Raw genomic sequence first — 16,873 nt, 5'->3', positions numbered from 1 at the left:
GGGGTGAGAACAAACTGAGTTACACTTGACACAACAAAACCCAGACCTAGGCAGAATAGGGTTTCTACAAAGTATGGGAACTGACAAAGAGTAGGTCTTTAGATGAGACTGAGTCCAACACGAGGTAGAAGAATGCCTTCGCAAGTGTATAGTACTCTGGGGTGGAAATCACAGGAGCAAGGCATACTTAGAGCACCAAACAGCTAAGCAGTTGATGCTGACAAGTCTACCAGTATCTGCTAGGGCCCCAGATACCATATCGGAGTTTGAGGGATTCCAGTCTTCAATAAAATCAGAAAGAGACTACGGAGAGAGTAGGAAGGGTCTAATGGGTAGAAAAACTGGTTACGTTACACCAAGTACCAGTCATCCTGACGGGTGCAAAATGCAGGGAGTAGGTTTCTGAAACAAGACAAACTCCTAACTATAAATATTGAGGCTTTAGGTCATGTTAAAACTTACAGCTAAGTTCCAGAGTGTTGTGCTCAAGCTTGTCAGGGTCTTCATCCTACATTTTAGATTTAGAGGTTAAGATGATATTAAGACTGAAGGCAACTGTTAAGTGGCTGGAACTATGGACAGAGTATCATTATAGAGGCTGGGGACCAAGAAAGGTCAACCTATGATAAGCATTTGCCTAACTAGAATTGAATGTTAGAACTGAATATTAATAAGTAAACATTTTATTGCTATCAGAAATAATCTGACTATACTCCTCCCACCTTATACCACCAGTATAATCTGAAGTAGCTATGGATTCCCTTGACTTCCACTGGAACATAGAGAAAACAGACACTAGCCTGGCTTACAGATACTTGGTGTGTATTAGTCTCACATTACATACAAGCATGGAAGCAGGCTATCTGAGGCATGAAACTAAGCTCAAAGGGGGAAAATAAAACTTCAAAACCACATTGTATAGCTTAAGCCTATCTCTACACTGCCAGCCCTTTCCGAATTTCTTCTCAGATAAGCATCACCCACCCACTTACGATCATGGAAAAAATTCACATCTCATAATACTAGAAGCATTATTGGAAGAGATGAGAAAATAGGTCTATAAATGTAATTCTGATCTTCAGAGGTCCCATCTTGAGTTTATCCTCTTGTGGGCTCTTGGCATTCTGTACCTTCTCACACACACTAGAAAAGTCCCTCAGTAGATCAATTCAGGGCCAGGCGTGGTGGCTTACACCTGTAATCCCAGCACTTTGAGAAGCCAAGGTGGGCAGATCACCTGAGGTCAGAAGTTCAAAACCAGCCTGACCAACATGGTGAAATCCCACCTCTACTAAAATTACAATTATTAGCTGGGTGTGGCAGTGTGTACTTGTAAGCCTAGCTACTCACAAGTCTCAAGCAGGAGAATTGCTTGAACCCCGAAGTTGGAGATTGCAGTCAGCCAAGATTTTGCCACTGACCTCCAGCCTGGGCAACAGAGTGAGATTCCATCTCAAGAAGAAAAAAAAAAAAGATCAATACAGGTGCTTCTCAAAGCTTACAACCAAGGAAAATGATTATATCCATAGATTTTCTCTCCAAAACCAGCTGATTCCACACAGAAATCACCAGCAACTCAGCCCTAACTCATTTTACACAGTTATTAAAGAAGTTAGTGAGAAAAGCACTAACTAGGAAAACAAAAACCAAGGCAATCCAGGTCAAGTTAGGCTGACTGCAGACATCTCTTTCTTTGCTTGAGCACACAGCACAACTCACCACAGTGCCTTTTTCACACACCCCTCTTTGATTTCCTCCACAAAACCTATCAGGCCAAGATAGTTCATGATGTCTCAAAAGAAACAATCATTACGAGAAAAACGTGCAGTATGTCTTGCAATATTGTATTCCTCAAAAATATGACAGGGAAAAAACATGTATAAAAACCAGGGCATTTAAAAGCAATCTACAGGTCGGGCATGATGGCTCACGCCTATAATCACAGCAAGCTGGGAGGCTGAGGTGGGCAGATCACCTGAGGTCAGGAGTTTGAGACCAGTCTGGCCAACATAGTGAAACCCTATCTCTACTAAAAATGCAAAAATTAGTACAGCATGTTCGGGGGTGCCTGCAATCCCAGCTACTGAGGAGGCTGAGGCAGAAGAATTGCTTGAACCCAGGAGGTAGAGGTTCCAGTGAGTCGAGATCATGCCACTGCACTCCAGCCTGGGAGTCAAGCGTGAAACACTGTCTGAAAAATAAATAAATAAAAATAATAAAATAAAAGCAATCTACATTCTATAGACATACTAATGAATGATATAAATGAGGCAATATGACATAAAACAAAATGGAAAAAATATCTTATGATTATTTTCTTTAGTGTACAAAAGTCATGAGAGTTTCTGGACTAGCTACATAAAAAATCTTGAACTATCTGTTCTGTTACTACAAAATAAGTGTGTGTAATTGTTTCTCACAGAAACTAAAAAATCCACACAAATCTCTTTGTTCTTGTCCCTCACCTGGCCTCTGTCCTATTCTCCACTAAATTCTTCAGCTCTTCATTTTGCCTGGCTCTTGCACCCAAGCATGGCCGAAAGGGAATTCTAAAGGCCCAAGATTCTGTAGTGACTGTTTGCAAGGGAGAGGAGGCTATAAGTAACTGCCACACTGGATCCTTTTACATGAGAAGAAAGAAAGTACCCTGAATGCCTCTCATGTATAAAAGAGCACGATGGCAGGATTTCTGTGTGGCCCAAAGAGCCAGAGGTAGCAAACTATGGGCAAAAGAATTATCAACAAAGGCTAGAAGAGGGAAGGTCTGCAGTCAGCCTTGTCTTCTACCTCTCTGGTGTTTGCTTCTCATGAGCAGAGTCCATTTTCCAAATATCAGGACACTGAAAAGAAGACCTCTGCTCAGGAAGTTGACAGGAAGTCATATCCACGAGTGTAAAAATGCAAGATCAAGGCTTGGCCCAGAAAAAATGCCTACAATCAAGGGGAAAAAAGAACAGCAGAGGAGAGATCCAAGTCCAACCTGACCGAGCCTGGGCCAGCCCAAAGAAGGTAGGATTCAAGGAGAAGAAATGAAAAGAGAGGCGCTTCGGACCACATCATTTCCTACAAGGAGCAGTCAACAAACTTTGCTCTTCAGCCAAGGTACAAAAAAGGGTTCTTTAATCTCTTCGTTTGGCCCTTAAAAGCAGCAGTTAATTCATTAATCAGATTCACTGAAATGCTTTCAGAACAACTGTAATTGCTCAGCTTAGATGTCCCTTTCCTTTCTCTGCAAGGATACTGTGTATGTACTATACAATTATAAACATATAGCATATAAAATATAAATATGAAATATAACATATAAAATATAAATGAAATGAAATATAACATATAAAATATAACATAAAATATAACATATAAAATATAAATATAACATGAAATATATGAAATATAACATATAAAATATAAATATTGGTCAATGATATTAGTGAACATGTATAAGAAACACTGAGATGATCTTGCAGGATTTCTCCTCCCTGGAACTCAGCCACTTAGTACTGTTTCAGCTTTCTTACCACCTCTGCCAGCCAATCCCATCTTCTTGGGAATCTGGCCTCCCTATTGGCTATCGCATACCTTTAAACTGCCTGCTTTGTGACATCATTCCCTCACCAAGCCTACTGCCACCTGGTAGAATCTTGGGGTAGCCTGCAAATTTGTATCATCGCAGGTGGCCAGTGACCAGTGTGACCAGTGGCCTTCATACTGGACACATGCACTCCTTGGTTTCGGCCATCCAGACATCCACTAGGATCGTCTCTTCATCCCCTACATCTACAGTTGATGTTTCTTCTTCTCTGACCATGTCAGGTAAAGAGAGAAAATTTCTTGACAGTTGTTCATTTTACTTCTTACCCCTAACTTTACATTTCTTTACCCCTATAGTCCCAAGCAGCTTGGAATAACAGGGCAAGTACTGAAGGAGAAATCTAGAGACCTCATTTCAGTTTTGGCTTTGACACTTACTAGCTGTGTGACTTTAGATATTTCTTTTATTCTCTCACAAAATCTGATTCCTCATCTGTTACATTAGGATAATAGACTGGTTACTCCCTCTGGCCCCTTTCTTTTCTAATGCTGAGTCTTAAAGAGCAACATACAGAAAATGAAATCAGACACATTTGAGGCTGTTTGTTTCAAGAGAATTAGAGAGAAAACCTAAATGGTGTAGAAAACTGGCAACATAATCTGAGGTGTTTCATGTGTAATAGTCGCCGGCCACTAATATTTCAACTTTACTATTTTAAATTTAGTGATGTTTTAAATATTCAGCCAGGTACAGTAGCTCACACCTGTAATCTCAGCACTTTGGGAGGCCATCTCCCTCACTAACATTTCAACTTCACTATTCTATATTTAGTGATGTGTAGTGATGTTTTTAATATTCAGCTGGGCATGGTAGCTCCTGCCTGTAATCTCAGTGCTTTGGGAGGCCGAGATGGGAGAATTGCTTGAGCCTAGCAGTTTCAGACCAGTTTGGGCAACATGGCAAGAACCATCTCTACAATTTACTTAATAAAATCATCCAGGTGTGGGGACATGCCAGGTACTCAGGAGGCTGAGGTGGGAGGATCAGTTGACTGTTTAAGCCCAGGAGGTTGAGGCTGCAGTGAGCCATGTTCACACCACTGGGCTTCAGCCTGACTGACAAGGTGAGACCCTGTCTGAAACAAACAAAAGTAGTATTCACATTTTGGAGATTCCTATCTGAACTAGATGGAAAGAGAAAATGAAGAGTACTGGGTTATAAGGAGGCAGATATTCTAGTGTAAGGAATTTGGGATTTCAAACGAAAGCAGGAAGACAGAGTCCCTTACACTTCCCTTTGGATACTCTTTGTAGAATGACAAAATGATTTCAAGGGAAAAATATGTATTTTTTAAATTTTAGAGGAAAACCAGAAATACAACAGAGTGAAATCTACTCAGAATAGGGCAAAATGAAGTTGGTTTTTATTGGAAGTCACATTCAGTTGCTTTTTTTCTGTTGCCCTTTTTTAACATAGATGACACTTGACAGTTTTTAATATAATCATTTTAGAAATGCTTTTTAGAAATGATGCTTTCAGGCCAAGCACAGTGGCTCATGTCATAATCCCAGTAATTTGGGAGGCCAAGGTGGGCAGATCACTTGAAGACAGGAGTTCGAGACCAGCCTGGCAAACATGGTGAAACTCTGTCTCAATTAAAAATACAAAAAATTAGCTAGGTGCAGTGGTGCACGTCTATAATCCCAGGTACTCGGGAGGCTGAGGCATAAGAATTGCTTGAGCCCAGGAGGCAATGCCTGCAGTAAGCCGAGGTCAAGCCACTGCACTCCAGCCTTGGTGACAGAGTGAGACTCCATCTAAAAAAAACAAACAAGATAAAACAAACAAACAAACAAAACACCAAAAAAAAAATTTCCTTGCAAAACTATCAGGTTGTATTTTGACTTGTGATTTAAAAAAAACCAGGCTTGAAGAGGGCAAAGAACGACCCTTCATATTTACCAACAGCCTGGGTTAAATGTAAATGCTAGCAAATGTCACATGACCTGTATAAGCAAATGTTACAGTAAGGATCATAAAAGTAATAGCTGTACTATATTCTCATAGGCCAAAATTGCCATATTAAAAGTTCTATTTCTCCTGGATTCTGGTCTATGCTCAGAGAAAAGAGTCCTGGCAAGGAAGTCATGGTAATGACATTAACATAATGGTAAATCTTAAAAAGGTCAATCTGACCTCTTTCAGCCTCAGTTACTCATAAAATGAGGTACTTCTCTAAGGACCTCCCAGTTCTAACATGCTCCAATTACAAGAAATAGTTATGAACCAATACTCACCCAGATGCAAGGAAAAGATGGGGAAGGGAGAAGTTTGCTTCTAGCCTAGGAAATAACGTACAAAGCCAGACTGCTTGGGGCTTCTGCACAACTGTGCCTAAATTGGACACAAAGGCAGTGCATCACAACAGGATCAAACTGCTTCGGCACTCATGGCCATCATAAAGTGTTTGGCTTTTGGTACCTCAGTGAGTATCGGTATTAGAGGCTTTCTGATTGAAACAACCTTAAGATGATGCTATTCTTCAAATAAGGTGAAATTTTTTCAATCTCATCAGTTTGTTCATCTTTCTTTCTTTCCTACAGAAGATTTCCAAAATACTTCTTTACTTGGAACTGCAAATTCTCTGCAGCTCTCTCTTCCTGTGGTGAGCAATGCAGCTTCCTTAACAGGAAGCATCTCCAACTTCTCCAGAACCTCTGCTCCAGCTGTTAGCTCAGCATGGCTACTGCCATCAGCCTCTGGCACCTCTTTCCAGCCACTCACGGGCAGTGCCTACCTTTACCAACATTCTAGCACATCTATGTTGTCTGGGGTTAGTAGCCAGAGCCATAGCTCTACTTCAGCTGCATCTTACCCAAGCGTTTTTGAGTGGGACATTACAGCAAGCACAGCAAAGAAGTCATCCTCACTCAGGGACTTCACTGTGACTGTTACTGACCAGAACACAGCTGTCTCTTCCATGTCTATGACAGCCCAGCATGATAAAACTTCAGATGCCAATATTATAGTCCCTCTGTATCCAACACTATCTGCCAGCCTTGTTCAGAGGACACAATCTCAAATTCCAAAGCAGCAGGGCCATAGCCTGTCACTTCCCTACCAGACAGGAAGCCAGGTCTATTACTATAATCCAGGCACACTGGGACCTCAACTATCTGGAGACCTTGGCCCCTGGCTGCAATCCTATGGCTCTGTTTCATACCCAGGAAATAGGACCTCTGCCCATCAACCAGAAATGGTGATGGTGCTAAAGGAGGTTCAGCCCACAAAAGTCCTACCACCAGTCTCCAATTCCAGGATGTATTATTCTGTGTCTGCTCAACCCATCACAGAAACCAGTTTTGAAGGTGAGTACAAACAGCAAGAAAGGAGAGGAATAAACACAGCATTGAAAGGGAGGGTCAAATCTATAGTTGAGTAGTAAGCCCATGGATAGGCAGAATTTAAGTCCAGAGACATCAACCACTATTCTTGGGCACTGCTGTTCATTTTCAGGCTCTATGTAAGAACACCTTTGAAGTGGGAAAGTGGAACACTAAGATGGCCATCTACGCCACATGTAAGAGAGTCCCAAGAGATGTGCTCACTTTGGCAGCACACATACTAAAATTGTAACGAGAGTCCCAAGAGATACAACACTTTTTAGTGGCCTAGCTGATCAGTTCCCCTGCACCAGCACGCTGTAACTTTCTTCCTTAATCTATTACTTTAGCCTCTTTGGAAGGCACTTCAGAACTCTTTATTTTTGCAGTGACATTTTGATTTTCCTTAACTTACAATAGGATTTAAGAACTTGTGCTCAGAGATCCTCTCCAAAACAAACAAACTCAGAATCTGTGCTTGCTTATATATTTCATGAGGAAGGGCTCCACTCTCTTCCCTAGACCATGGTGTAAAGGGTTCTTATTCTCTCAGGAGAGTGGAGAGAATTGAAATGACCCTATACGAGAATGTGAGGCTTTATCAAACATCTCCTATTTTTTTTTTTTTTTTGAGACGGAGTTTCGCTCTTGTTACCCAGGCTGGAGTGCAATGGCGCGATCTCGGCTCACCACAACCTCCGCCTCCTGGGTTCAGGCAATTCTCCTGCCTCAGCCTCCTGAGTAGCTGGGATTACAGGCACGCGCCACCATGTCCAGCTAATTTTTTGTATTTTTAGTAGAGATGGGGTTTCGCCATGTTGACCAGGATGGTCTTGATCTCTCGACCTTGTGATCCACCCACTTCGGCCTCCCAAAGTGCTGGGATTACAGGCTTGAGCCACCGTGCCCAGCCTAACATCTCCTATTTAAAAATCACTTTCACTTTTTATTTGGCTTACAACAACCCTATGAAATTCAAAGGAAGCCAAGAAACAATCACATCAAATGATAACCAGTAAGAGAACAGTCACTGCCTATCACCCAATACAGGGTCTTGTCCATGGTCCTGAAGAAGAGCTAGTAGAAATGCCTGGTCCATGTTAGAAAGGTATCCCATTGCTGCACTGGCATATAGGGGGAACATCTCACTTACCAGGGATTGACTTCTTCCTTGATTCCTTTGTAGTGATGGAAACTTCCCTGGGGATGGATACTTCCCTGGGATTGCAATCTCCAAGCCAGACATTTTGTCTGGCACAAACTCCAGAATTCTCCAAGTCCTGCAGTACCCGAAATACCCAGATACTTGAGAGTAATCCATCACCTGAGCTTGGGGACATTTCAACAACAGCTCCAGTCCAGAGTCCAAATAATCTTTTGACACTGCCTCCAGCTCCGAGCCAGGACAAAACCGAGAATAAGAATGTGGATGAGATTAAAATCAAGCTTTCAGAGCCTCTAGATGCCTACCAGTTCCCAATAGAAAATCAAGATCCTCCACTACTTCCTTTAGAAATCCCTGATATTCACCAGCTTCTGTCCTGCATTGATCCTCTTGGCCAAGAGGAGCGGCCTGGTTCCGAAAATGCCAATCTGAGAAAGAACAGCCTGAGTCTTGAGGGCCAAGGGATACTTCACAATGGGATCGAGTCTAGCAGTGATCTTGCAGACATCACTACATTGGTCGAGGATACTCACCTCACCTCGATCTTCAGTTCCTTACAATATCTTGACCAACCCCAAAGTCCCTCCATCTTCAGTTCCTTACAGGATCTTGACCAACCCAAAAGTCCCTCCATCTTCAGTTCCTTACAGTATCTTGACAAACCCAAAAGTTCCTCAGCAAGGAAAGCCAAAGATCCCAGTGCTATCAAGGTAAATCAGGTGCAGGAAAAGTCAAGTGTCATAAAGGGTCACTCTGATCAAGTCAGGAAGAACAAGCATAAAGCTGCCGAGCCTATTCAGGGTGCTCCCAAGGCCAAAATCCAGCCAAAGAACCCAGAGAGCCTGTTACATGGAGAAGTGGCTGTTTGCAGTGCTACCGGCAGTGACAGCGCTTCTGTGAGCAAGGGCAAGCATTCTAGCAACAAACCTCACAAAGCCGCATCCAGCAGGAGCAGCACAACTAAGAGGCATGGGCAGGAGAAGACCAAAAGGAGCAGAGAGAACAGCTCCAAGAAATCTGAAGACAGTAAGCAGTCAGGGACCAAAGTCGAGGTAGAAGAGAAGCAAACCATTCCCAGTATGAAGCGGAAGAAATATCAACCTGAGCTTAGCCAAGAGACTTTCAAAAAGCCACGAAGCTCCCTAGGCATGCACATGCTAGAGTCTGTGCAAGTATTCCATGCACTGGGGAAAAAGATCGACAAAAAAACTGGATTCTCTTCCTCCCGGACTCTGGGAAGCTCAAGTAACACCCAGAACCCACAGCCATTCTCAGCTCTCAAACCATGGCTGGATACCCGACGTGAGGGGAAAGGCCTGGACAAAACTCAAGTCAAGGCCCAGAAACTGGATGATAGTGCTGAAAAAGACTGTCCATCTCCATCCCAGTATGAGTTGCCACCACCTGGGAAGGTCAGGTTGGTACCCTTGCCCTTTCCAACCCTGGACAAACTGCAAGCTCGACCTGTTTCTCGGCGGCCACACCCTCCTGCCACACATAGGCCTGCTGTGGCTTGCCCTGCTCAACCTGGTTCTACTAACTCAGCTCAGTCGACCGCAGTCAGTCCGTCCCAACCGGCTCCTACCAACACATCTCTGACAGGTCCTGCCAGACCAGCTCAACCAATTTCGACCAATGAAACCCAACCCGGTGCAGCCAACCCTAACCAGCCTCCTATTGCCTCTCAGTCTGCTGCTTCTAGGCCAGCACCCTGCAAAACATCATCTTGCTCTTCTCCCCAGCGGGAGCCTGTTTCCACTGCTGTCATCAATCTCCAGTCACTGCCCAAGCCTCAAAATCAATTTCTAATCCAAGACTTCAGCTTACAACCCAGGCCATGGAGGACACCTAACATTTCTGGGCCAGTAATGTCAACGCCCATCACAAAGGAGCAGAGGCCAGAGCGTGAGGCCATGAAGAGGAAGGCTCAGCAAGAGCGTGAGAACGCTGCCAAATACACCTCTTTGGGACAACTGCAGTTCTTCATCCAAAGGGAAAAAGATATGGAAATTTCTCAATACTACGGCTACAGAATCTAAGAGCTGCTGAGACTGTTGGCTTTACTTTGGATACCAGCTGGTTTTCAAAACATACAGATAGATACTAATATATTTATTCCAATAATATATTTTTAAAACTTAATAAAGAAATGTAATAGAATTAATAGATAAGTAATAAATAGGCTCTTGAGTTTTGAGATGCTGTAGACTGTGGGTTTTCCTTGGTGTGGTGGGGATCACAGGCCGCCTTAGAAGGAATTATGGCTGGGTGTGGTGGCTTATGCCTGTAATCCCAGCACTTTGGGAGGCCAAGGTGGGTGGATTACCTTAGTCAGGAGTTCGCGACCAGCCTGACCAATATGGTGAAACCCATCTGTACTAAAAATACAAAGAAGTAGCTAGGTGTGGTGGTGGGTTCCTGTAATCCCAGCTTCTTGGGAGGCTAAGGTAGAATCACTTCAACACAGGAGGCATAGGTTGTACTGAGCCGAGATCATACCACTGCCCTCCAGCCTGAGCTGCGAAACTCCATCTCAAATAAATAAACAAATAAATGAAATAAAAACAAGAAGGTACTAAAGGTTGGACGGTGGGAGAATAGACAGTAGAACTGAGGAAAGAGGAAGGAACGTGGTCCAGGACTAAGAAGGTCAAAAGGGGAGATATTTCATGGGCTTATACAAAGAATCAGAAATGGGGGAAATGGCAGAAGTAGGATGCAGATTCTGAGGTTAGGACTAAAAGAATAAAATTTGGATAGAAGTTGAAGATGGCAGAAGATAAGGCTGGGTGGACCAAAAGAAATGTACAAAATCTCCCATGGATGATGGCCTTATGTCTCCTGGCCTATCAGATAGGTGTTTTAGAAAATAAGATTCAGGACTCATCTCCAATAGGTTTGGGTTACCTTATACATACATGATCACAGTTGGGAAAGCTCAGTACAAAACAGGGGAACCTACCACCAGGGAATGGTAAGGGCTCAGTGTTCTAGGTGCAGCTGATAACCTGGACCTAGCCAAGTGAACTGAAGTAGCTTGAAGCTGACTCAGAAAAGACCCTGGAGTATAGATCACCATTGACTCAACACCTATGCACAGGCCAGCGAGATGCACTACTTCAGTTCACCTTCACAACAACACACAAGGCAGTAACACTGTGCCACCTTCCTAGTGAGGTAAACAGCAATATAACTTTTTCCTTAACCTTGAACACAAAAGGGAACAATAAAGAAGCCTCATTAAACCTGATCACCAGCAAACTTCAGGCCAGCTCTGGTCTCCAGGTGGAATTCCAGGACAGGTTTGTATCACTGGGTCCATTCCCAATACGCTGGATAGGATAGTCCGGAGTAATTGTTAGGATACCACCTTCTTCTCTCCTGGGCTGCTCGACTGGCATTTGGCTTCACATTCCAAGTGTACCTCCTGTGTGAATAATCTTCTCCAGGGGGACCAGCAGGAGGGATATGGCCTCTCTGTTAAACATCTGGATTCTGTGAAAACGTTCTTAAAGCATAACAAAAAGTAATAAGCCATCACTATGATTAATAAAATAATGTTTATTTTAAAATATTTTTATAAAATATTTTAAATTCATAAATTTACAAAATAATATATACTCTACTAACCTATGTGACCTTGGCAGATAAACTACTTAATTTTTATTTCCCTAAGTTCTTTATACTATGAGACTAATAACACTTTTCACCTTCATGAGCTGTTATGAAGCTAAATTAAGAAAATACATTTCAATTACCCACAATGCCCTGGCACAGAGTGGATTCCAGGAAGCCTTTCCACCTTTCCCTACAGAAATAAATGCATGGAATGCATGCCCATACTACTCGAATTAAATACTTTCTCTCCCAAAGTCTGGTTGGGCTGACATAAGACACAATAAGCTATTTCGTACAGAAAACACACGGCTACTTCTACTTTATAAACAAATATACACAAATTATAAAATGTAGAACAACTTTAACCATGATACATGCACCAAACTTGAAAAAATAGAATTTAAATTTACTTGTTTCAAAAGCAAGATCAGAAAATCTTCTATAATTATACAAAAGAAAATTTAGAAATCTCAGAAAAGAAAAAATAAGCCCCTGCTACAGAGCCCTCAATCCCACTTACTATAATTCAATTATTTAATATTTCCTTTTGTTCTTTTCCCCAGCATCTTTTTCTGACTGTTAAATCACAGCCTATTATTTTCACTTATCATAAATGAGCTACCACTTTCAATGGCTTTAAAAAATGTTATAGTATGGATATAATAATTATTTAGCCACATTCTCCACTGTTGGAAATACAGCAGCTACGAGTTTTTCCACGACCACAAATGATGCTGAGATTAACATTGCAAAGCATATACTACTGGATCCTGAGCTAGTGCAGGGTCCTACACATGGTAGGGAGTTTGAGAAATGTGCTGAATGATTAAGTAAATATAGCTTTTTCTGCATTTTGAAGTATTTCCTTATTCTCAAAATGAAATTACTAGGTAAAGCATTTTTATGGCTCTTAAAATTGTGCTTCAAAAGGCTTAAAGCAATTTTCAATGCCACTAGCAACATGTTTTTTTAATGTTTGTTTACATCTTTTAAAAATGTCAATTTTCAGGCCAGGCATGATGGTTCATGCCTCTTCCCAGCACGTTGGGAGGCTGAGGTGGGCAGATCACCTGACATCAGGAATTTGAGTCCAGCCTGGCCTACATGGTGAAACCCTGTCTCTACTAATACCAAAAAAAACCCAGCCAGACCTGGTGCTGTACGCCTATAATCCCAACTACTCAGGAGGCTGAGGCTGCAGTATCTCTTGACCCTGAGAGATGGAGGTTGCAGTCAGCTGAGAATGTGCTTTTGCACTCCAGCCTGGCAGCTGAGCAAGACTCCATCTCAAAAAAAAAAAAAGCCTTAATAGAAAAGTCAAAAATATTAAGTTTTTTTTTTTTTTCCTTTCTTAATAAAAACAGTGGTCTAGGCCAGGAACAGTGGCTCACACCTGTAATCCCAGAACTTTCGGAGGCTGAAGTGGGCAGATCATCTGAGGTCAGGAGTTTGGGATCAGCCTGACCAACCACCCATCTCTACTAAAAGATACAAAATTAGCTGGGTGTAGTGGATGGTGCGTGCCTGTAATCCCACCTACTCAAGCAGCTGGGGCAGGAGAATCCCTTGAACCCGGGAGGCAAAGGTTGCGGTGAGGCGAGATTTTGCCATTGCACTCTAGATGAGGCAGAAAAGTGAAATTCCATCTTAAAAAAAAAAAAAGGCAGAGTTCCAACATATTGCCCAGGCTGGTCTCCAACTGCTGGGCTCAAGCAATCCTTCCAACACGCATGACCTAAAAACACCAATGTTGTTTTGAAAGAGTTTACAATGTGCTCAACTGTTTAAATTCATGTTAACTGTCAAAAATAACCACTATGGGGTATGTATTATTAAAATCTCCCTGTGACTGTTGGAAAAATGGAAATGTAGATGGGCTAAGTATCTTACCCAAGATCACAAAGCAGGTAACAGCCCAGATGCAAAACCAGGTCCAGCCTGACAACCACTGCACTAGAGTGCTTTAACAAAAGCTGTTGCTAAACTGGCCAGGGGTGGTGGCTAATGCCTGTAATCCCAGCACTTTGGGAGGCTGAGGCGGGTAGATCACCTGAGCTCAGGAGTTGGAAGACTAGCCTAGCCAACATGGTGAAACTCCCATCTCTACTAAAATACAAAAATTAGCCAGTGTGATGGCAGGTACCTGTGATCTCAGGTACTCACAAGGCTGAGGCAGGAGAATTGCTTGAACCTGGGAAGTGGCAGTTGCAGTGAGCCAAGATTGTACCACACTGCACTCCAGCATGGGCAACAGAGCAAGACTCTGCCTCCAAAAACAAACAAACAAAAAAACCTATTGCTAAATTAAGAGGCAAAGAATAATACCTTGCTATTTGTGATGGTTAATTTTAGGTATCAACTTGACTGAATTAAGAGATACCTAGATAGCTGGTAAAGAATTATTTCTGGGAGTGTCTGTGAGGGTGTTTCCAGAGGATACTGGTGTATGAGTGGGTGGACTTGAGTGGGAGGATACATCCTCAATATGCGTAGGTACCATCCAATAAGCCGGAGGCCTGGATAAAAAAAAAAAAGGCCGGGCGCGGTGGCTCAAGCCTGTAATCCCAGCACTTTGGGAGGCCGAGGCGGGTGGATCACGAGGTCGAGAGATCGAGACCATCCTGGTAAACATGGTGAAACCCTGTCTCTACTAAAAATACAAAAATTAGCTGGACATGGTGGCACGTGCCTGTAATCCCAGCTACTCGGGAGGCTGAGGCAGGAGAATTGCCTGAGCCCAGGAGGCGGAGGTTGCGGTGAGCCGAGACCGCGCCATTGCACTCCGGCTTGGGTAACAAGAGAGAAACTCCGTCTCAAAAAAAAAAAAAAAAAAAAAAGGCAGAGGAAAGGCAAATTGCGCTCTCTCCTGGAGCTGGAATACCCTACCTTCTCCTACTATTGGACATCAGAACTCCAGGCTTCCTGGCCTTTGGACTTGAGGACACACAGCATTGTTCTGCAACCCTTACCAGATTTCCAGGCCTTCGGCCTTGGACTGAGAGTTACTCCACCAGCTTCCCTGATTCTGAGGCTTTCTGACTTGGACTGAATGCTACCAGCTTCCCTGGTGCTCCAGCTTGCAGACAGCCTACTGTGAAACTTCTCAGCTTTCCTAAGTGCATAAGCTAATTCCCCTAATAAAAAAGCCCTGCCACCCACCTACCCACCTACCAACCCACCAATCCATCTCTCCATCCATCCATCCATCCTACTGGTTCTATCATTCTGAAGAACTCATAGTAATGTACTACTTTAACCATACTGAGGTTTTCCCCATTTTCCAAGTGAAAATACTTTTGTTGTTTATCTGTTCAGATCCTTTGCAATTTCTCTATTAGGATTTTATTACTTTTCTTATAATTCATATTAACTCTCTAAGTAACAACCTTCCTGATCTAAAAACCATATAATATAGCCTAAGAATATAAGATCCTTTTGGATATCAAATCAAACTCTTGGCTTAAATTCAAAATCAATGAAAATTTCTAAGTCCCCTTCCCAGTTGCCTCTGAAAAGTCACATATTCCCTGTCCTGTAACTGATTTTTCCAGTGCTAACTGCAAAATACAGAGCAGAATAGTATCTCCTGGTTCAAACTGATCAGCAAGAATTCCCCATCAGAATCACAATGTGTTTTCATTAATTACAGCATGAATTTCTACCTCAATTCTAGGAAAAGGAAAACAGAGAGAGGTACCTGACTCATTGTTGCAAATTTTGGGTCTGAGCATGGAAATGCCGAGGAGCTGAGTGACCCTGGATCCCATGTAGATTACACCTAGGTCCTTGTTTAAGAGGCGAATTCACAGGGTGTGGACTGGCTGCATGAAATGTGCTGAGTCTTCAAAACCACTTGACCTAGGTACACTGGAATTCTAGTTCATTAGTGAGAATATTTCCACACAATGTTACTGGTTTCCAAATGTACTGGTCAGTTTAGTGACTATATTTTGGCCTATGAAAATAACAATTTCTTCCTTTTCCCATTCCTATTTGTTTACATCTCCCACAACAAATAAACAAGCTACCAGAAAAATGGATATATGCAATTTACATTATATAAAAAGAGATGGCCCTGACACAGAAATCTCACATGTAAAACACAAGAATTATGGGCGTGGTGACTCATGCCTGCAATCTCAACACTTTGGGAGGCCAAGGCGAGTGGATCAGGCAGTCAGGAGTTCCAGACCAGCCTGGCCAACATGGTGAAACCCAGTTTCTACTAAAAAAATACAAAAATTAGCCATGCACGGTGATGCATGCCTGTAATCCCAGCTACTTGGGAGGCTGAGGCAGGAGAACTGTTTGAACCTGGGAGGCGGAGGTTGCAGTGAGCCAAGATCATGCCACTGCACTCCAGCCTGGGCAACAGAGAAAGACTCCATCTCAGAACAATCAATCAATCAATCAATCAATCAATCAATAAGACTTTCTGATAGGACCATTGTCAAGAAATTTTTCTTTCTAAGCAATGTCCCCAGCACCTATTGAATACTGAGGAGTGGATAAACTGTTGGAAATAACTGTATGAAAAGCATATCTTTCCCAGAAAAAGTATATTAGGCTGAAATGCACTATTCAGGCTGTGATATCTCACTACTTCCACAGACATCTATAGACTTTTTGGCAAGACTATCTTTCATTGGAATGAATGAATTACAAACTTTTTTTCCAAAATTTGACAAACTTTTCTACATTTCCACCTTTAACTTTTATAAAAAGGGAAAAAATAGTGACAACCGTCATACTTAACATTCAATTGCATCATCTGGCCTCATGCCTTCTACATTAATCAAATGCCTAACAAAACAACATATTTTGGGTCATTTAAAAAAATCAAGATTTTCCAAAAAAGGTCCTATTTCAACTTACAGACAGAGATATAAAAATCTTAAGAAAATATCAGCACATCAAATCCAGCAATTATTAAAGGACGACAAATCATGACCACAAAATGACGTTTTTCAGGAATGCAAGGATGACCCAACTTCAGAAGATCTATTTACATATTTATTTACATTACTATAATTTAACTAATAAAAGGAAAGAAAATACAGAATCATTTTTTATCAAAATGCTTTATATATTAAAAATAGAAAGAGACTTTCTTAATACAACAGAGCATTTATCAGAAACCAACAACAAGGAAAACACAAATTGGAAAAAATATTA

At 42.1% G+C, this 16,873-nt stretch overlaps 1 protein-coding gene across 1 annotated transcript; it reads left to right on the top strand.

Annotated features, from left to right (window-relative positions):
* The first annotated feature begins 3,716 nt into the window (after nt 1-3,716).
* LOC101050498 (uncharacterized protein C2orf78-like) lies at nt 3,717-10,119 on the top strand. Its single transcript, XM_074398260.1, has 4 exons — nt 3,717-3,813; nt 6,136-6,900; nt 8,102-8,674; nt 8,759-10,119. Exons 1-4 carry the CDS (start codon nt 3,717-3,719, stop codon nt 10,117-10,119), a joined length of 2,796 nt encoding a protein of 931 aa, XP_074254361.1.
* Nucleotides 10,120-16,873: the final 6,754 nt, after the last annotated feature.

The sequence above is a fragment of the Saimiri boliviensis genome, chromosome 1 (assembly GCF_048565385.1).
Source record: "Saimiri boliviensis isolate mSaiBol1 chromosome 1, mSaiBol1.pri, whole genome shotgun sequence".
Taxonomy (NCBI): Eukaryota; Metazoa; Chordata; class Mammalia; order Primates; family Cebidae; genus Saimiri; species Saimiri boliviensis.
Note: the sequence above shows the minus strand (reverse complement) of the source record. Positions and strands in the feature narration are given on the sequence as shown.